General features: G+C 52.7%; 1 protein-coding gene across 1 annotated transcript; it reads left to right on the top strand.

Annotated features, from left to right (window-relative positions):
- Positions 1–43: 43 nt before the first annotated feature.
- Positions 44–21,964, top strand: RASIP1 (Ras interacting protein 1). Its single transcript, XM_033223912.1, has 12 exons — positions 44–237; positions 471–611; positions 1,147–1,832; positions 5,224–5,579; positions 11,689–12,342; positions 14,146–14,183; positions 14,418–14,569; positions 14,688–14,791; positions 16,612–16,855; positions 17,063–17,235; positions 20,249–20,396; positions 21,552–21,964. The coding sequence occupies exons 2-12, from the start codon at positions 475–477 to the stop codon at positions 21,749–21,751; spliced, it is 2,892 nt and encodes a 963-aa protein (XP_033079803.1). The 5' UTR covers positions 44–237; positions 471–474; the 3' UTR covers positions 21,752–21,964.
- The last annotated feature ends 2 nt before the right edge of the window (positions 21,965–21,966 follow it).

Raw genomic sequence — 21,966 nt, 5'->3', positions numbered from 1 at the left:
ATCTGGCTGCGACGTAATTCCAGAATCAAGGAATGGGGCAGGGCCAACGCTCCCCAGATCTCCTCCCCCAGGCCTGGTCTCCTCACAGGACGCCCCCTCCCCGCTCTTCCTGCCGGGTTTCCTCTTGCCTTTTCCTGTCCCCCACCCAGTGCTGGGAGCCGTGGCAGAGGCAAGAGCAGTGGAACTGACCCAGGCCAGTGGAGCCAGGGCCTCCGGGTGTGCCGGACCCGAAGCAGGGTAAGAGCCAGGGACCCAGCAGCCCAAACCCTCCTCCCTGGGACCCAAGACTCAGTCCCCCAGCCATCTTCCATCCCAGGACCCGGGAATCCAGGGTACCATCCCTCTCCTCCCTCTGGGCTCGCAAGTCTGAGCCCCAGCCCCCTCCTCCCTCTGACTCGGAGTCCAGGTTCCCTCCACCCCATCCGCACAAGAGTGCCTTAGGAGTTGAGGCCTTCCTCGCCTTCCCTTAGGGCCATGCTATCTGGTGAACGGAAGGAGGGCGGAAGCCCCCGCTTCGGGAAGCTTCATCTCCCCGTGGGCCTGTGGATCAATTCCCCCAGGAAGCAGCTGGCGAAGCTGGGGCGGCGCTGGCCCAGCGCAGCCTCTGTCAAGTGAGTGCCATCTCTGCAGGACTCCTGCCCCTGCACACCTGCCTCCCATCTGTCCCTGTTCACGGCCGAGTCCCTGCAAAGGGTTGGCTCCGGTCCTCATCCTGAATTGGGCAAGCGAGCTTGTGGGCAGGGCAAGACGGTGGGGCGCAGCGATACCAGGGCGCTGTGGGAGTAAGAGCTAGGCCAGGAGGTGGAGTGAGGCCAGATTAGCACGGGGATGAGGACAGAAAGAGCAGGGGGATTGATTCACTTTCCTTCCTCCCCTGTCTGCTCACCTCTTGAAATTTCCTTCTGTGGGACTTGCCTTTATTTATTTATTTATTTATTTATTTATTTATTTATTTATTTATTTATTTTATCTCTCTTTGCCTCGCGTCTCTGTGCCAACCCTCACCCCCGCCCCGTCCATCCACCCTGGATCCCTGTCCTCTCTCTGGGTCTCTGCTCACTTCCCTCCTAATCTGTCCTCCACCCCCGTCTTGGCGTGTTGTTCTGGGTCTCTCTCCCGCGGCTCTGTTCCCTGGCGGACTCCCAGGTCTTCTTCGTCGGACACGGGGAGCCGTAGCAGCGAGCCGCTACCTCCGCCCCCGCCGCACGTGGAGCTGCGGCGAGTGGGCGCTGTCAAGGCGGCCGGGGGAGCCTCCGGTAGTCGCGCCAAGCGCATCTCCCAGCTCTTCCGGGGCTCGGGGACCGGGACCTCGGGGTCCGGCGGCGCGGGAGGCCCTGGGACCCCGGGGGGTGCGCAGCGCTGGGCCAGCGAGAAGAAGCTGCCGGAGCTGGCGGCTGGCGTGGCCCCCGAGCCCCCGCTGGCCACACGCGCCACGCCGCCCCCGGGGGTCCTCAAGATCTTCGGCGCCGGACTGGCATCGGGCGCCAACTACAAGAGCGTGCTGGCCACGGCGCGCTCCACTGCGCGCGAGCTCGTGGCCGAGGCTCTAGAGCGCTACGGCCTGGCCGGCAGCCCCGGTGGCGGCCCCGGCGAGAGCAGCTGCGTGGACGCCTTCGCTCTGTGCGACGCACTGGGCCGGCCCGCTGCGGCGGGCGTGGGAAGCGGCGAGTGGCGGGCCGAGCACCTGCGCGTGCTGGGCGACTCAGAGCGCCCGCTGCTGGTGCAGGAGCTGTGGCGGGCGCGGCCCGGCTGGGCGCGGCGCTTCGAGCTGCGCGGCCGCGAGGAGGCTCGGCGCCTGGAGCAGGAGGCCTTCGGGGCTGCAGACGGCGAAGGTGAGCTGCGGGCGGGGCTCTGGGGTGGGCACTCGGGGCCAGAGAGGCGGGGTCCGTGGGGCGGGGCCTGGGCGGGGCTTGTGGGACCCGCGGGCTGGCTGGGGGCGGGGCCCGCGGGAGGAGACTGGACCATGCGTGTAGGACTCGAACAGGTGGAAGGCAGAGCTAGAGCAGGGCCGGGGGTGGCCAGATGGGCGGGCCTGAGAGTTGGGTGGGGCTTGTTGATTGAGCAGGAGTTCTACGGGGGCCGAGGTTGGGGCTTAGGCGGGGCGGGGGCTGGTTGCTGTTGGTGGCTAGAAGTGGCCTGAAGTGGTTCTGAATTGGGGTTAGGGCCTTCTGCAGGTATTTCAGACTGCCTTGGAGGAGGTGGGGTGTGTAGCGGGGTCTGCGCAGTAGTAGATCCTGAGGAGCGTTTGTGCAATGGGCAGGAGTCCGCAGGGACCTGAGGGATTCGCCCTGTGTGGTAGGTTAGAGGACGCTAACAATTTGCTGACCTTTGAAAGTTTCTTTCTCTACCCAGTCCCCACTTTCTGGTAGGGTTTCTGCGAGGTCTGTTAGGTGTACATCCTGCAGCTTAGTGGCTTAAAATGTATTCTTTGATGTGGTTTCTTGGGGCCAATTGGGAGAAAGTTAAATCAATAGCGCAACTGTTTTGATACTGAATATTGACAAAGGTCTTTTTGAATTAAAGAACTAGTCCTGGCCGGGCGTGGTGGCTCACGCCTATAATCCTAGCACTTTGCGAGGCTGAGGCGGGCGGGATCACCAGAGGTCGGGAGTTCGAGACCAGCCCGGCCAACATGGGGAAACCTTGTCTCTTCTAAAAATACAAAAATTAGCCAAGCGTGGTGGCGCATGCCTGTAATCCCACCTACTCGGGAGGCTGAGACATGAGAATCATTTGAATCCGGGAGGCAGAGGCTGCAATGAGCCGAGATCGCACCACTGTACTCCAGCCTGGGGGACAGAGCAAGACTTCCTCAAAAAAACAAAAAAACTGTAGGCCGGGCGCGGTGGCTCAAGCCTGTAATCCCAGCACTTTGGGAGGCCGAGACGGGCGGATCACGAGGTCAGGAGATCGAGATCATCCTGGCAAACACGGTGAAACCCCGTCTCTATTAAAAATACAAAAAACTAGCCGGGCGAGGTAGCGGGCGCCTGCAGTCCCAGCTACTCGGGAGGCTGAGGCAGGAGAATGGCTAAACCCGGGAGGCGGAGCTTGCAGTGAGCTGAGATCCGGCCACTGCACTCCAGCCTGGGCGACAGAGCGAGACTCCATCTCAAAAAAAAACAAAAAAAAAAACAAAAACGGAAAACAAACAAAAAAAAACCTGCCCTCCAGAAAAAGAAAAAGGAGTTGGAGAGACCTAGCAGCCGGAGGAGTAAGCCCGAACAATGTTCTCGGGAGCGATGCAGAGCAGATGGGCGGGGCCTGTGGTGGGGCGGGGCTTGTGGAAAAGCGTGCCCTGGCGCACAAAGTGTTGGGTCGCGCGAGGAGTGGTGGCATGTAGTGCGCATGGGTCTCTGTGGTAGGAGGCAGCTCTGCCAAGTAGGTTGAGGTGGTTATTGAGCAGGGCCTATGTGGGTGGAGCATAGAAGGGGCGACACCTGCGTGAGTGAATGCAGGTTCCTAGATCAGGCCTGCTGGGGCTAAGATGGGCGGAGCCTCTGAGGGGCAGGACTTGGATAAGACGGCCTTAGGCTAGGTTGACTGCCAAGTGGGATCAGATGGGAAAGGAAGGGGCTGGAGGAAGAGGTCATTGTAGAGGCGAACGAAGGCCTTGACTTCAGAGAAGGCCAGGCCTGGAACTGAAGGTAGAGTCAATGGTGAAATAGCTGGTGCTGGACCGCGCCTGGCAGGGGTGGGTCCTGGCGCACTGAGAGCATGAGTCTGCTCAGGGAGACTTCTAAACGCTTTTCTGTATCTGAGCCTCCCTTTGGGAGATAGAATGTTATCGCAATTAAACTGATGGGCTTGGAACTGGGGTTTGGATTCCAACCCATTCTGTGACAGTTAATCTCAGTAAAATCCTAGGTGAGGATTCAATGGGATAATATATTCAATGTATATAAAGGGCCTAGCACAGGGCTTGGTACAGAGTAGGTGCTTAATAAAGAATGATAATAATCATTGTCTCCACTCCCCCACGGACAAAATATCCATTGAGCACCTGGGTAGGCCACACATTTTCCTTTTTTTTTTTTTTTTGAGATGGAGTCTTGCTGTGTTGCCCAGGTTGGAGTGCAGTGGCACTATCATGGCTCACTGCGACCTCCACCTCCCGGTTCAAGCGATTCTCCTGCCTCAGCCTCCTGAATAGCTGGGATGACAGGCGCCCACTACCACACCTGGCTAATTTTTTGTATTTTGAGTAGAGATAGGGTTTTGTCATATTGGCCAGGCTGGTCTTGAACTCCTGACCTCAAGTGATCCACCCACCTCAGCCTCCCAAAGTGCTGGGATTACAAGCATGAGTCACCGCGCCTGGCCTGGCCACACAGTTTTCACGGCACTGGGGAATACAGTGGAGACATTAACAGATGAGATTTCCACCCTCCCATATCTCACAAGCCTAGTGGGAAACACATTAGTCCATTCATTCAGCTCATTTCCATTCGGTACCTACTGTGTGCCAGGGTTCTTGCTGGGTCCAGAAAAAGCCCAGAGTACCCGGTGGTGCAGTCACCTGCTTCAACTTGGACTGTCAGGGATGGGTCTTTAGGAAGAGGTGGTTTCAATCTCCTGGAGGGCAAGGTCTTTTCTGTTACCCAGAGACTTGACAGTCCTAAGCATGTAGTAGGTACTCAATAAATACTTGTTAAAAGAACAAATGGGCCGGGCGCTGTGGCTCATGCCTGTAATCCCAGCACTTTGGGAGGCCGAGACGGGCAGATCACAAGGTCAGGAGTTCAAGACTAGCCAGTTTGAGACCAGCCTGGCCAACATGGTGAAATCCCATCTATACTAAAAATATAAAAATTAACCGGGTGTTGTGATGTGTGCCTGTAATCCCAGCTACTTGGGAGGCTGAGGCAGGAGAATTGCTTGAACCTGGGAGGCAGAGGTTGCATCCAGCCGAGATCGTGCCACTGCACTCCAGCCTGGGTGACAGAGCGAGACTCCATATAGAAAAAAAAAAAAAAAAAAAAAAGAACAAATGATTCAATGGAAAAGAATGAATGAAATTCCTGAGCTGAAAACTGCAAGATGGGTATTAATCAGGAGAGAAAGGTGTTCCAGGCACAGGGAACAGAATACCCAAAAGCCTAAATCCTAAATGTGGGAAGCAGCGTCACCTCTCTGTAATCAGTTATTTGTCTCATAATCTGCAACTCTGTGTCTATCCCTGTCTTTCCAGGCTCAGCCTCACTGTTCTCCATCTTTCCGCAGGCACGGGTGCCCCTTCGTGGCGCCCACAGAAGAACCGCTCCCGGGCGGCGTCGGGCGGGGCGGCGCTGGCCAGTCCTGGCCAGGTGACGGGATCAGGGGCCCCAGCTGGGTCTGGAGGCAAGGAGCGCTCGGAAAACTTGTCCTTGCGGCGCAGCGTGTCGGAGCTTAGCCTTCAGGGGCGGCGGCGGCGGCAGCAGGAGCGGAGACAGCAAGCACTTAGCATGGCCCCAGGGGCAGCCGACGCTCAAATCGGACCTGCAGACCCCGGGGACTTCGATCAGTTGACTCAATGCCTCATCCAGGCCCCCAGCAACCGCCCCTACTTCCTGCTGCTCCAGGGCTACCAGGACGCCCAGGTAAGCGCCACCCCAGCCCCGCACGCCCAGAGCCCTATACCCCACCTGTTGGTGGGTGAGCAACAAAACTACAACTCCTAGAATGCCCAGGGGCGCTAGCCTCAGGTACTCTAGTGGGGCGTGGTCCCTCAAGGTTCCGGAGTAGAGATTCACAGGTGAGATTTACAGGAGATGGAGAGTGGATGACTGAGAAAGAGTCCATTGGAGTAAGAAATAGGAAAGAGTTCACTTTATTCAAAGTTGGAGGAAAGCACTGTCTTCATTAAGGAGATTCCATTGTAGAAAGAAGATCCCCCGCTGGGTGTGCGGTTCACTCCCATAATCCCAGCACTTTGGGAGGCCAAGGTGAAAGAATTGCTTGAGGCCAGAAGTTTGAGACCAACCTGGACAACATAGTGAGATCCTGTCTCTACCAAAAATTAGGTCCCCCGCAGTGGCTCACGCCTGTAATCCCAGCACTTTGGGAGGCCTTGGTGGGTGGATCACCTGAGGTCAGGAGTTCGAGACCAGCCTGACCAACATGGAGAAATCCCATCTTTACTAAAATTACAAAATTAGCTGGGTGTGGTGGCATGTGCCTGTAATCCCAGCTACTCAGGAGGACAAGGCAGGAGAATCGTTTGAACCCGAGAGGCAGAGGTTGCGGTGAGCTGAGATTGTGCCACTGCACCCCAGCCAGGGTGACAGAGCAAGACTCTGTCTCAAAAAAAAAAAAAAAAAAAAAAAAAAGCCAGGCATGATGGTATGCACTTGTGGTCCCAGCTACTCGGGAGGCTGAGGCAGGAGGATCTCTTGAGCTCAGGAAGTCAAGGCTTCAGTGAGCTATGATGGCACCACTGTACCATCACCAGCCTGGGCTACACACAAAGGCCCTGTCTCCAAAATAAATTTTTTTGAATAAATTTTTTTATTTTTATTTTTATTTATTTATTTATTTTGAGACGGAGTCTCGCTCTGTCGCCCAGGCTGGAGTGCAGTGGCCAGATCTCAGCTCACTGCAAGCTCCGCCTCCCGGGTTCACGCCATTCTCCTGCCTCAGCCTCCCGAGTAGCTGGGACTACAGGCGCCCGCCACTGCGCCCAGCTCGTTTTTTTTGTATTTTTTAGTAGAGACGGGGTTTCACCGTGTTAGCCAGGATGGTCTCGATCTCCTGACCTCGTGATCCGCCCGTCTCGGCCTCCCAAAGTGCTGGGATTACAGGCTTGAGCCACCGCGCCCGGCCAAATTTTTTTAAAATAAAAAAAGTTTTTAAAAGAAAGAAGATCCCCTTGGAAATATCTATTTCTTGAATCTGTTTCTTGAGAGGGAGTAACAGGGGAGTCCACCTTCTAGGGCAGGGAAGTCATTTGGTGCCTGGGATCATGTTCTGGATAAGCCTGTTTTCTTGGTAGGAGTGCACTGACCCTCCCCGCCTTTTTTTTTTTTTTTTTTGAGATGGATTCTCTGTCACCCAGTCCGAACTGCAGTGGCATGATCTTGGCTCACTACAACCTCCGCCTCCCAGGTTCAAGCAATTCTCCTGCCTCGGCCTCCTGAGTAGGTGGGATTATAGGCACCTGCCATGATACCCAGCTAAATTTTGCATTTTTAGTAGAGACAGGGTGTCGCCATGTTGGTCGGGCTGGTCTCTGAACCCCTGACCTCAAGTGATCCACCTGCCTCGGCTTCCCAAAGTGCTGGGATTACAGGTGTGAGCCACCGTGCCCAGCCAGCACTGACCCATTTTTAGAAGGTGATGCTTTACATTGGAACAATTTGACCACTATGGATGAAGGCAGGTGGTATTGATCCTTCTATCTATTTTACATAGCTGGGTACCAATAGAACTTGATTGGTACAAAAGAGGAAGAAAGGATTGGTGGTTGAGGATCAGTGGGAAGTTACTGCATTAATAGAAATGTAATGTGTTGTCTGGGCACAGTGGCTCACTCCTGTAATCCCAGCACTTTGGGAAGCTGAAGCAGGAGGATCACTTGAGCCCAGAAGTTTCGGACCAGCCTGAGCAACAGTAAAATCTCATCTCTACAAAAAAGGACAAAAAATTACCCAGGTGTAGTGGCACCTATCTGTAGTCTCAGCTACTCAGGAGGCTGAGAGGCAGGAGGATCCCCTGAGCCCAGGGAGGTCTAGGCTGCAGTAAGCTGTTATCACACCACTGAACTCCAGCAGGGAGAGTGAGTAATGTGTTATTTATATATATTCATTTCACATAAATATTCATTTATGTGCAGTGATGGGGGAATTATCCTTATGGTGTGACCAACCGATGGTTAATAATGGTACAGCCAAGCTAAACAAGTATAGCTGGGACCAATGGCAAAACCTTGTCTCTATAAAAAATGAGAAAGAAAAAGAAGGTGGTATAGCTTATTCGACAGTTCCATTTTTACGGTCACAGAAAGATCCAATTGGGTTAGGCAGCTTGACTGTGTGTATGGGTGAGAGGTAAGACTCTCTTCAGGAAAGAGATTGCATGGAAAAATTCATTCTTCCTTGTGGGGGCAAGGAGAGAGCTCACTGTAGTAAAAGGATTGTATATACTGTAACAGATATTCCTCTGGACAAGGCTGGAGAACACAAGGGTCTCTTTTGGGAAGGTGGTCAAATTGGAAGGACATATTCTTCCAGGTGGCAGTTCAAAGTAAGCCTGGGAAACATAGTGAGACCTCGTCTGTATAAAAAACAAAAAACAGGGCCGGGCACGGTGGCTCAAGCCTGTAATCCCAGCACTTTGGGAGGCCGAGGCGGGCGGATCACGAGGTCAGGAGATCGAGACCATCCTGGCTAACACGGTGAAACCCCGTCTCTACTAAAAAAATACAAAAATCTAGCCAGAGGCTGAGGTGGGCGGATCATGAGGTCAGGAGATCAAGACCATTCTGGCTAACACGGTGAAACCCCATCTCTACTAAAAATACAAAAATTAGCCGGGCGAGGTGGCGGGCGCCTGTAGTCCCAGCTACTCAGGAGGCTGAGGCAGAAGAACGGCGTGAACCTGGGAGGCGGAGCTTGCAGTGAGCTGAGATTGCTCCACTGTACTCCAGCCTGGGCGACAGAGTGAGACTCCATCTCAAAAAAAAAAAAGAAAAACAAAAATTAGCCAGGCGTGGTGGTGTATGCCTGTAATTCTAGCTACTTGAGAGGCTGAGGTAGGAGGATCACTTGAGCCCAGGAGGTGAAGGATGCAGTGAACCAAGATAATGGCACTACACTCCAGCCTGGATGACAGAGTGAGAGACCCTGTCTCAAAAAAAGAAAAGAAAAAAAAAAAAGGTCTCATTGGAATTGTTCACTCCTTGGAGGCAGGAATACCAGGTGAATCTCTTGTAGGAATTCATCTGGGTTTGTCCATTCATGGAGTGGCTGTGATGTGAGAGTTCATTGTAGGTGCTGAGAAAGCAGCCCTTCCTGGGCTAGGGAGCAGGAGAGCCCACTGTAGAAAAGTGGGCTTATTATTTTGGGTCTCCCATTCCTTCAGACAGGAATGAGGAACAGGAGATTCCACCTTCAGAAGGTGGTAAGACTGGAAAGGCCCATTTTTCTACAAGGATAGATGAGCAAATCTTTAGGAGGTAGAAGTCTTTTGGAAACATCCATTCATGGGGTAGGGGTAATGGTAGAATTTAGCGTACAAGGGGGATCTATGTATATCACGATGCCTGTTGTCTCAGACATGATTGGTGAATGGAAGGCAGTCAAATTGAGTGGTTCTATATTTATGGAAGGGAGATGAGAGTCCATTTTTTAGGACGAGGTCTTCTGGAATGCCTGTCTTCATTTGGTAAATGAGATGGAACACTCTGGTAAGAAGAGGTTGTCTGTGAAGACATTTATTTATACGTGGAGTTACCAGAAGAGCCCACTATATGGAAATCTTTTTGGAGATGCCCTTTTTGGGGATTGGAATATTGAGAACATCCACTGATGGAAGGAGGACTCTCTTTTTGAAATCCTCCATGAGGGGACTGGGAGTAATAGGTGAGTCCATTGTAGGAGTATGTCTCTTTGGAAGTGAGATCATCATGGTGTGGGAAATGAGTAAGTCCACTGTAGAAAGGGGATCTCCTTAGACATGTGTACTCAGGGGGAGAAGAAATTGGAGGAAACTTTTGTTCCAAGAGAATCTCTCTCTCTCTCTCTCGACAGAATTTCATTCTTTTTGCCCAGGCTAGAGTGCAATGGCACGATCTCGGCTCACTGCAACCTCCATCTTCCAGGTTCAAGTGATTCTCCTGCCTCAGCCTCCCGAGTAGCTGGGAGTATAGGCATGAGCCACCTCGCCTGGCTAATTTTATATTTTTAGTAGAGACAGGGTTTCTCCATGTTGGTCAGGCTGGTCTCAAACTCCCTACCTCAGGTGATCCGCTTGCCTTGGCCTCCACTGCGTCCAGCCTCTTTTTTTTGAGTCTCACTCTGTTGCCCAGGCTAGAGTGCAGTAGCATGATCTTGGCTCATTGCAACCTCCACCTCCTGGGTTCAAGCGATTCTTGTGCCTCAGCCTCCCAAGTAGCTGGGACTACGGTCATGCACCACCATGCCTGGCTAATTTTTGTATTTTTAGTAGAGACGGGTTTCATCATGTCTGGTCTTGAACTCTTGACCTCAGGTGATTCACCTGCCTCGGCCTCTCAAAGTACTGGGATTACAGGCGTCAGCCACTATGCCTGGTCCAAGGGAATCTCTTTACAAGTACCCATTCATTGCTTTAGGAATATTGAGAGAAACTATTATTGGAAGGGGAAATATATCTGGAAGCCTTTATCATGGTGGGGTGGGGGTGAAATAATGGACAGGTGGGACCAGGGAGGGGGAAAAGGAGATTTCCTTGGAAAGGTCCATTCTTTGAGGGTGAGTGTAGTTGGACAGTTCATTTTAGAAATGGGGATCTCCTTGGAAGCATCTAATGCTTGAGGGAAAGAAATGGGAGAGCCCACGTTAAGAAATGGGTCTCTGGCCAGGCGCAGTGGCTCACACCAGTAGTCGCAGCACTTTAGGAGGCCCAGGCGGGCGGATCACAAGGTCAAGAGATCAAGACCATCCTAGCCAACATGGTGAAACCCTGTCCCTACTAAAAATACAAAAATCAGCTGGGTGTGGTGGCGCGTGCCTGTAGTCTCAACTACTTGGGAGGCTGAGGCAGGAGAATCGCTTGAACCCGGGAGGCGGAGGTTGGAGTGAGCTGAGATCGTGCTACGGCACTCTAGCCTGGCGACAGAGCAAGACTCCATCTCAAAAAAAAAAAAAAAAAAAAGTCCGGGCGCCGTGGCTCACGCCTGTAATTCCAGCACTTTGGGAGGCCGAGGTGGGCGGATCATGAGGTCAGGAGATGGAGACCATCCTGGTGAACACGGTGAAACCCCGTCTCAACTAAAAATACAAAAAAATTAGCCGGGCGAGGTGGCGGGCGCCTGTAGTCCCAGCTACTCGGGAGGCTGAGGCAGGAGAATGGCGTGAACCCGGGAGGCGGCGGAGCTTGCAGTGAGTGGAGATCAGGCCACTGCACTCCAGCCTGGGTGACAGAGTGAGACTCTGTCTCAAAAAAAAAAAAGGAGCAGTCTCCTTGTACATAGCCGGTCTTTGGGATGGATGTTATGGGACTATCCACCACACAAAGTGTCTAGAAGAGTCCACTCAGTGGCGGTGGGGGTGCTTAGACAGTCCTTTGAGATCCCTAATCTCCTTGGAGTGTTCATTCAAAGTCGGTGGGGGGCCGGGCGCGGTGGCTCACGCCTGTAATCCCAGCACTTTGGAAGGCTGAGGTAGCTGGATCACCTGAGATCAGGAGTTCCAGACCAGCCTGGCCAACATGGTGAAACCCTTTCTCTACTAAAAATACAAAAATTAGCCGGGTGTGGTGTCGGGTGCCTGTAATCCCAGCTACTCAAGAGACTGAGGCAGGAGAATTGCTTGAACTCAGGAGGCAGAGGTTGCAGTAAGCTGAGATCGTGCCACTGCACTCCAGCCTGGAGGACAGAGCGAGACTCCATCTTAAAAAAAAAAAAAGAGAGAAGAAAAAAAAGTTGGTGGGAATAGGAGAGTTGTTGTAGAAAACAGATCTGAAGATCTGTATGGAAGTGATGTCCATAGTGCATCCTCGTTTTCCCTCCAGGACTTTGTGGTGTATGTGATGACGCGAGAGCAGCACGTGTTTGGTCGAGGTGGGAACTCGTCGGGCCGCGGCGGGTCCCCGCCTCCCTATGTGGACACCTTCCTCAACGCCCCGGACATCCTGCCCCGTCACTGCACAGTGCGCGCGGGCCCTGAGCACCCGGCCATGGTGCGCCCGTCCCGGGGCGCCCCAGTCACGCACAACGGGTGCCTCCTGCTGCGGGAGGCCGAGCTGCACCCGGGCGACCTCCTGGGGCTGGGCGAGCACTTCTTGTTCATGTACAAGGACCCCCGCACTGGGGGCTCGGGGCCGGCGAGGCCGCCGTGGCTGCCTGCGCGCCCCGGGGCCCCGCCGCCGGGCCCTGGCTGGGCCTTCTCCTGTCGCCTGTGCGGCCGTGGCCTGCAGGAGCGTGGTGAGGCACTGGCCGCCTACCTGGACGGCCGTGAGCCAGTCCTGCGCTTCCGGCCGCGCGAGGAGGAGGCGCTGCTGGGCGAGATCGTGCGCGCCGCAGCCACTGGTGCGGGGGACCTGCCGCCCCTCGGGCCCGCCACGCTGCTGGCGCTGTGCGTGCAGCATTCCGCCCGTGAACTGGAGCTGGGCCACCTGCCGCGACTGCTGGGTCGCCTGGCCCGGCTCATCAAGGAGGCCGTCTGGGTGAGCGCCCCCCAATCCCCATCCAGCCCCGCCAGCGCCCCAAGTCCCTTCTCCAGCCTCCCCTCCCCACCTTCAACCCTTTTCATAGCTGGGCTGGGTGAAACCACTGTTCCCATGATGCCTCGGGAAGGATTTGGGTTTTGTTTTTGTTTTTGTTTTTTGTTTTTGAGACGGAGTCTCGCTCAGTTGCCCAGGCTGGAGTGCAGTGGCGGTCTTGGCTCACTGCAACCTCCGCCTCCTGGGTTCAAATGATTCTCCTGCCTCAGCCTCCCAAGTAGCTGGGATTACAGGTGCCTGCCATCACACCCGGCTAATTTTTTGTATTTTTGGAAGAGCCGGGGTTTCACCATGTTGGCCAGGCTTGTCTGGAACTCCTGACCTCGTGGTTCACCCGCCTCGGCCTCCCAAAGCGCTGGGATTACAGGTGTGAGCTACTGCCCCCAGCGTTTTGGGGTTATTAAATAGTAAGCGGCCCCCCCATAGAACGCTGGGAGTTGTAGATCCACTGCACTGAAGGGGAAGCCCACACTCACGTTAGGAGAACTCACCTAAGCACTGAACTCACCTTAGGAAGAAACCATTATGGGAGATGGTGGGGGAGAGATCCCACTGGATGAGAAGTTGGGAGAGGTCAGAATGAGAATTCACTGCAGCCCATTGGGCTTGGAGTTTGGATAGTAGTGAGCAAGTTCATTCTTGGAGGCGAGGAAGCACAAAGCCACTGGACCTACAGATGGAAGTTCCAGAAAGAAACCATTCAGAGTTGGGGAACGTTCCATCCTATTGAGCTAGGGCCTAACCAGAGAGGTTTAAGGAGTTTCTTGAGGGTAAAAATTGGAGAAGAGGACCTGAAGGAGCTACACTACTCATAATCATAGAGTGTGTGTGTTTTAAAAAGTAAGGAGAGACCATTCTAAAGCTTGTGGGATTAGAATTTGTCTGAAGAGCTGGGCGTGGTGGCTCATGCCTGTAATCCCAGCACTATTGGGAGGCCCAGGCGGGCAGATCACCTGAAGTTGGGAGATCGAGACCATCCTGGTTAACATGGTGAAACCCTGTCTCTATTAAAAATGCAAAAAATTGGCCGGACGCGGTGGCTCAAGCTTGTAATCCCAGCACTTTGGGAGGCCGAGACGGGCGGATCACGAGGTCAGGAGATCGAGACCATCCTGGCTAACACGGTGAAACCCCGTCTTTACTAAAAAATACAAAAAACTAGCCGGGCGTGGTGGCGGGCGCCTGTAGTCTCAGTTACACGGGAGGCTGAGGCAGGAGAATGGCGTGAACCCGGGAGGCGGAGCTTGCAGTGAGCTGAGATCTGGCCACTGCACTCCAGCCTGGGCGACAGAGCGAGACTCCGTCTCAAAAAAAAAAAAAATACAAAAAATTAGCCAGGCATGGTGGCACATGCCTGTAATCCCAGCAACTTAGGAGGCTGAGGCAGGAGAATCGCTTGAACCTAGGAGGCAGAGGTTGCAGTGAGCCGAAATTAAGCCATTGCACCCCAGCCTGGGCAACAACAGGGAAACTCCATCTCAAAAAAAGAAAAAAAGAATCCGTATGAGGAGTAAAGGCCGGTTGCAGTGGCTCACACTATAATCCTACTGCTTTAGAAGGCCAAGGTAGGAGGATCATTTGAGCTCAGGAGTTGGAGACCATCCGGGGCAACATAGTGAGACTCCATCTCTAAGAAAAGTAGGATCAGTCTCTATGAGAATTGTGCTTCTAGAAAAAACAGAGTATTAACTCATAAGCTCCTCAGTGGATCCCCCTCACCTTGATTCTGATCTTACTGTTCCACAGGAAAAGATTAAGGAAATTGGAGACCGTCAGCCAGAAAAGTAAGAGAAATTCTGAGCAGAGTGGTCTGGAGGGATGCAGGGGTTGGGTTTTGCATCCAGTTCTGTGTTCACCCCATGCATGTCTCAGTCCAAGTTTCTGCTTCTCCCTGGCACTCAACTTTTCCAGCTGTGCAATGGGGGTTGGTCTTGGTCTCCCACGTAGACTTAGATATCTTGGGGTTTGTAAAATATGAGGGTTGGGCAGGGATCACAAATTCCTTCCTCTTTTTCAAGCCACCCTGAGGGGGTCCCCGAGGTGCCCCTGACTCCTGAAGCTGTGTCTGTGGAGCTGCGGCCACTCATGCTGTGGATGGCCAACACCACGGAGTTGCTTAGCTTTGTGCAGGAGAAGGTGCTGGAAATGGAGAAGGAGGCTGACCAAGAGGGTGAGCTCTGACCCAGGCTCAGACTTGTCCAAGTCTCCCATCATGCCCTGCACCTGGGAACCTGGGCTCCTGGCTGCCAACTTCTGGTTCTCCCTCTTAACCCCAAGCCTGTCCTCAGACCCACAGCTCTGCAATGACTTGGAATTATGTGATGAGGCCATGGCCCTCCTGGATGAGGTCATCATGTGTACCTTCCAGCAGTCTGTCTACTACCTCACCAAGGTTGGCCCTTGCCTCTTACTTCCTGTTTGACATAGTATCACTTCCTGTTTCACGTAACACCACTTCTTGTTTGTGGTAACATCACTTCTTGTTTGAACTACACTGTGTGGCTCTGATGTCACTATTTGACCAAGATTTTCTGCTTCTTTGACATGACATCCCATCTCACCCAAGGACTTTGCTGTTCTGACACCACTTGTTTGAGCTTACATCACTTCCTGCCTTTCTGGCTTCTTTTCCTTTGTAATCATCACCTGGGCAAACATGGTGGTTCACATCTGTAATCCCGGCACTTTGGGAGGTCGAGGTGTGTGGATCACTTGAGGTCAGGAGTTTGAGACCAGCCTGGCCAACATGGTGAAACTCCATCTCTACTAAAAATACAAAATTAGCCACGTGTGGTGGCCTGCGCCTGTAATTCCAGCTATTGGAGAGGCTGAGGCACAACCATCACTTGAACCTGGGAGGCGGATGTTGCAGTGAGCCAAGATTACTTCACGCCACTGCACTCCAGCCTGGCAGATGGAGCAAGACTCTGTCTCAAAAAAAATAAAATAAAGCTAGGTGCAGTGGCTCACGCGTGTAATCCCAGCACTTTGGGAGGCCAAGGCGGGCAGATCACGAGGTCAGAAGTTTGAGACCAGACTGACCAACATGGTGAAACCCCGTTTCTACTAAAAATACAAAAATTAGCTGGGTGATGCCTGTAATCCCAGCTACTCAGGAGACTGAGGCAGGAGAATTGCTTGAACCCAGGAGGCGGAGGTTGCAGCGAGCCGAGATTGCACCACTGCACTCCAGCCTGGGCGACAGAGCGAGACTCCATCTCAAAAAAAAAAAAAACAAAATAAAACAAAATAAAAAAATAAAAAGTAGTAATCACCACTTTTGACAGGCTGACCTCACTACTTGGTAACATCACCATTACCACCTTCTGAATCTCCCACTTTCTAAGTCTACTCTTCAGTCACTGTTAAGTTTTATATATAATAAATAGATAAATGATTGATAGATAGCTAGAGATCAAATAGTGCCAGGAACTGATTTAAACTGAAGATCCTCTTTCATCAGGCCCCACTTCCTTCACTTGCTGATCTCACTTCCTACAGTTCTGAATTCACTTCCCTTTCAGAACCACAGATCTTTGTCTTTGAGTGCCCTTCCTGGAAGGGCCTGCTTTCTGCCCCAGTTTCCCCACCACTACCCTTGACCTTAATACCGCTTCTTGGCATTCTTAGGGTGTCTGGCTTATGATGTGCCTGATGCCCTATCTGCAAGAATGAGAGAGGATCTTTTGGGACAGATGACTATCAGTCTCTGAGTTCCTCTAGCAGCCTAGATTGTGAAGCCCTTTCCTCCCTCACTTCCTGTACATTCCTGCCTAGTGTGCTTTTATTTCTTCTGTTTCTGACCTCATTTCCTGTCCTTGGCCTGATCTCACTTTCCACTGGCAAACTGCCATCCCACTCCCACTTCCTGACTCTCCATTCTTTTTCTTTCTTTGGGGAATTTGGGATGAATAATTCTTTGACTGAAAGGGAACTCTTTGTCCAGTATCCTTTGTCCTCCTTGAGCTGTCTCTGCTGAGAACTACAAGTCCCACAATGCACAAGAGGTGATTGTAAAATACTCAAGAAACTTATATACCCTTCCACCAAGTAGGGATTTGCTCATGGAGACCCTTTGGGTGTTGACTGTAGAATGGACTACAACTCCCAGAAGACTTTGGTGGAGCTCCCCATTATCTTCATGCTCTATTACCCTGAAGCTTCCTGGGAGTTGTAGTCTAATCACTTGTTTACCCTTCTCTCTTTCCTCAGACTCTGTATTCAACACTGCCTGCTCTCCTGGATAGTAACCCTTTCACAGCTGGGGCAGAGCTGCCGGGGCCTGGCGCGGAGCTGGAGGCCATGCCTCCAGGGTTGAGACCTACCCTGGGCGTGTTCCAGGCTGCCTTGGAGCTGACCAGCCAGTGCGAGCTGCACCCTGACCTCGTGTCTCAGACTTTTGGCTACTTGTTCTTCTTCTCCAACGCATCCCTTCTCAACTCGCTGATGGAACGAGGTGAAGGTTGGCTGGGAGCTGTCAGGGAGGCAAAGACGGGAGCCACTGAGACTCAGGTCAAATTAGACACACCACGGGCTCAAGTCTTACCTTTGGGTACCCTGGAGAACAAGCTCCAGATCCCAGGCTGAAGGATAGGAACAGTCTGGGAGGCAGGAGGACAGAGTCCAGCTAACCAATTTCCTCTCATACCTTTAATGCCCACAGGTCAAGGCCGGCCTTTCTATCAGTGGTCCCGAGCTGTTCAAATCCGAACCAACCTGGACCTTGTCTTAGACTGGCTACAGGGAGCTGGGCTGGGCGACATTGCCACTGAGTTCTTCCGGAAACTCTCCATGGCTGTGAACCTGCTCTGTGTGCCCCGCACTTCCCTGCTCAAGGTGACTGCTGGTCAGCTGTACCTGACCTGACCTCTGACTCCTCAACCCCCCTCAGCCACCTTCTGTATTCAGCTCACCGTTGGAGCTCTCCTTGAACCCCATGCCATCCCCAGCTCAGACACTGTGGGTAACACATTGGCAGGTAGAAGGAAGCCAACACCAACAATGACCAAACTCGGCTGTGTCTGAATCCTGGTGGAACTTATTAAAAATGGCTTCCAGGCCTGGGCCAGGCACGGTGGCTCACGCCTGTAATCCCAGCACTTTGAGAGTCTGAGGCAGGCGGATCACGAGGTCAGGAGATCGAGACCATCCTGGCTAACACAGTGAAACCCGGTATCTACTAAAAAAAATACAAAAAATTAGCCAGGCGTAGTGGCGGGCTCCTATAGTCCCAGCTCCTTGGGAGGCTGAGGCAGCAGAATAGCGTGAACCCGGGAGGCGGAGCTTGTAATGAGCCGAGATTGCGCCACTGCACTCCAGCCTGGGCAACAGAGCAAGACTCTGTCTCAAAAAAAAAAAAAAAAATAGTTTACAGGCCTGGCGTGGTGGCTCATGCCTATAATCCCAACACTTTGGGAAGCCTAGGCAGGTAGATCACTTGAGGCCAGGAGTTTGAGACCAGCCTGGCCAACATGGCGAAACCCTGTCTCTACTAAAAATACAAAAATTAGCCAGGCATGGTGGCACATGCCTGTAATCCAAGTTACTCTGGAGGCTGAAGCAGGAGAATCGCTGGAACCTGTGAGGCAGAAGCTGCAGTGAGCCAAGACTGCACCATTGCACTCTAGCCTGGGCAACAGAGCAAGATCTTGTCTCCAGGAAAAAAAAAAAAAAAAAAAAAAAGTTTCCAGGGTCCCTCACTCAGACATGCTGAGTCAGAAAGTCTGGTATGAGACCAAGGAACATGTTGGTCAAAACATTCATTGAACATGAACTACCTGCCAGGCACACTGTTTAGCACTTGAGTTTAATGCTGACAAAGCCCCATCGAAGTAGGTGACTGACTATTTTTCAGATGAGGAAACAGAATCAGGTAGGACAGGTCACTTGATTTCATTTATTTTTCCTTATTTATTTATTTATTTATTTTGAGACAGAGTCTCACTCTGTCACCCAGGCTGGAGTGCAATGGCGTGATCTCGGCTTACTCCAACCTCCGCCTCCTGGGTTCAAGCGATTCTCCAACCACAGCCTCCTGAGTAGCTGGGATAACAGGCACACGCCACCACACCCGGCTAATTTTTGTAATTTTAGTAGAGACAGGGTTTCACCTTGTTGGGCAGACTGGTCTTGAACTCCTGACCTCAGGGGATTCACCTGCCTTGGCCTCCCAAAGTGCTGGGATTACAAGCATAAGCCACCATGCCTGGCCAATGTCAATTATTTTTATTTTCCTTTCTTTTTAAATATCTTACAAAACTGTTCCCCATAGACATTTATTTATTTATATCAAATGTTTATAATGGGCTGGGTATAGTGGCTCATGCCTGTAATGCCAGCACTTTGGGAGGCCAAGGTGGGAGGACCACTTGAGCCCAGGAGTTTGAGACCTGCAGGCAACACAGGGGAGACACCATCTCTACCAAAAATTTTAAAAATTAGCCAGATGTGGTGGCACACATCTGTGGTCCCAGCCACGCCAGAAGCAGAGGTGGAAGGACTGCTTGAGTCCAGGTGGTTGAGGCTGCAGTGAGCCACAATCATGCCACTACACTCCAGCATAGGTGACAAAGCAAGACCCTGCCTCAAAACAATAAGGAAGTTTACTATGCATTTAATAAACCCCAGGCAGCATTCCAAGTACTTTACAATTTTGCCATATTGCATCCTCATACCAACTCTATTAGATAGTTCCTGTTCTCCAAATTTATGGATGAGGAGACTAGGGGATGGTGACCTGCCAGAAGGTAATAAGTGACCCACTGGGATTTTTTTTTTTTTTTTTTTTTTTTTTGAGACGGAGTCTCGCTCTGTCGCCCAGGCTGGAGTGCAGTGGCTGGATCTCAGCTCACTGCAAGCTCCGCCTCCCGGGTTTATGCCATTCTCCTGCCTCAGCCTCCCCAGTAGCTGGGACTACAGGCGCCCGCCACCTCGCCCGGCTAGTTTTTTTTGTGTGTGTTTTTAGTAGAGACGGGGTTTCACCGTGTTAGCCAGGATGGTCTCGATCTCCTGACCTCGTGATCCGCCTGTCTCGGCCTCCCAAAGTGCTGAGATTACAGGCTTGAGCCACCGCGCCCGGCCCCCACTGGGATTTTTGAACTCAGGCAGTCTAGGTGGAGTCATTGATGGTTCTGATGTCAGCTACATCAGGTGCAGACATTGTCAAACAGATACAAAGAGTGGCCACCACTTTTTGTATGAGTGATGAATCCCAGAATTCACAGAATAATGAATATTCTGAATCCCAGCTAGGCGCAGAATATGAATAATGAATCCCAGCTAGGCGCAGTGGCTCATGCCTGTAATCCTAGCACTTTGGGAAGCTTGAGACCAGCCTGGGCAGCATAGTGAGATCCTGTCTCTACAAAAAATTAACGAGGTGTGGTGGCATGTGCTTGTAGTCCCAGCTGCTCTGGAGGCTGGGGCCAAGGATCACTTGAGCCCAGGAGTTTAAGGCTGCAGCAAGCCATGATCGCACCATTGCACTACAGCCTGGGTGACAGAGTGAGACCCTGTCTCTTTAAGGACAAAAAAAAAAAAAAAAAAAGAAATCCCCAAGTACCATCGCCAGATTCAATAATATAAACAAATGGCCGATCTTATTTATTTCCACCCCACTCATTTCCTGTATCCTCATTTATCCTGAGGCAAATCACATTTTAAAAAATTGCTGGGAGCACACCCTTCCCCACCATCACTTTGGTGATAAACAGACTTAACAGTGCCCAGAAGACACTGCAGAGATGCCATTATCTTCCCGCCACACCCACTCCCGTTATGGAAGCCCTTCCATTTCACTTCTCAGCTGCCCTGTAATGACCATCAACCTCTCACCTGATCTTCCCACCAGGCTTCATGGAGCAGCCTAAGAATGGACCACCCCACCTTGACCCCCGCCCAGCTGCACCATCTGCTCAGCCACTACCAGCTGGGCCCTGGCCTCGGGCCGCCAGCCGCGTGGGACCCTCCCCCTGCAGAGCGGGAGGCTGTGGACACAGGTGAGGAGCAATGGGATACAGCATTGGGGCTGTCAGCTTTCTTCTTCTTCTTCTGAGATGGAGTCTCACCCTGTCACTCAGGCTGGAGTGCAGTGCGCAATCTCGGCTCACTGCAACCTCTGCCTCTCAGGTTCAAGCGATTCTCCTGCCTCAGCCTCCTGAGTAGCTGGGATTACAGGCGCGCGCCACCACGCCTGGCTAATTTTTTGTATTTTTTTTTTTTTTTTTTTGAGACGGAGTCTCGCTCTGTCGCCCGGGCTGGAGTGCAGTGGCCGGATCTCAGCTCACTGCAAGCTCCGCCTCCCGGGTTTACGCCATTCTTCTGCCTCAGCCTCCCGAGTAGCCCGGACTACAGGCGCCCGCTAGTTTTTTTTTTTTTGTATTTTTTAGTAGAGACGGGGTTTCACCATGTTAGCCAGCATGGTCTCGATCTTCTGACCTCGTGATCCGCCCGTCTCGGCCTCCCAAAGTGCTGGGATTACAGGCTTGAGCCACTGCGCTCGGCCAATTTTTTGTATCTTTAGTAGAGACGGGGTTTCACCATATTGGCCAGGCTGGTCTCGAACGCCTGACCTCGTGATCCCCCCGCCTCGGCCTCCCAAAGTACTGGGATTACAGGCGTGAACCACCGCACCTTTCTTCTTTTCTCAGGATCTTGGAGTCCAGATCCCCAGTCTCCTTCTAAACCGATTCTGGACCCCTGTCCCTCTCCACCAGGACATAAGTGCAGGACCCAGCCCCTTCCCCCCTCAAGATACAGGAGTTCAAGCCCCCAGCTCCCTTTATTCTCAGTGGTTCGCATCCCTAGTCCATTCCCTCCACCAGCCACCCACCCACCACCCCAGGAGTCCTGGTCTCGGGACTTTTGCTCCCCTGAACTTGACTCCTCCACCTTTAGGAATCTGTAAGGCAAGTTTCCAGCCCCTTCTCAGGGATTTGGGAAGCCGTTTCCCAGGCAACGGTGGCTTTCCATCCTCTGAATTACAACTTCCATCATGCCCAGGGGCTCCTAGAGTAGCGTGTGAACGGACCCCTCTCCAGGAGTTGCTGGGGTTTGAAGTTTTTTTCTTCCTTTGGGTGTGACGCAGCCTCTCCCCGATGCAACTACCTCACTCCCACTTTCAGACTCTAACCCCGCCTACTTCGGTCTCACAGGTGACATCTTCGAAAGCTTCTCCTCGCACCCGCCCCTCATTCTGCCCCTGGGGAGCTCGCGCTTGCGCCTCACTGGTCCAGTGACTAACGACGCCTTGCACCGTGAACTCCGCAGGCTACGCCGCCTCCTCTGGGATCTTGAGCAGCAGGAGCTGCCTGCCAATTATCGCCATGGGCCTCCCGTGGCCGCGTCTCCATGAGAACCAATACCAAACGAGAGCGCGCACCTTGAAATGTCGCAGGCTTCCACTGACAGGAGCCCGCCTGAGCGCAGAGCTTTATGGGAGTTGTAGTTCTTATCCCGCGTGGAATGTTGGGAGATTGAGTTTTCGGGAAGTAGCGGATGGGACGGTGGGAGCATGGGCTTAGGATGTGAATGCCAAGGACAAATAAAGGTATCTGTGGTATCGGCAGC

Source organism: Trachypithecus francoisi, unplaced genomic scaffold (genome assembly GCF_009764315.1).
Source record: "Trachypithecus francoisi isolate TF-2019V2 unplaced genomic scaffold, Tfra_2.0 Lachesis_group12, whole genome shotgun sequence".
NCBI classification, from domain to species: domain Eukaryota; kingdom Metazoa; phylum Chordata; class Mammalia; order Primates; family Cercopithecidae; genus Trachypithecus; species Trachypithecus francoisi.
Note: the sequence above shows the minus strand (reverse complement) of the source record. Positions and strands in the feature narration are given on the sequence as shown.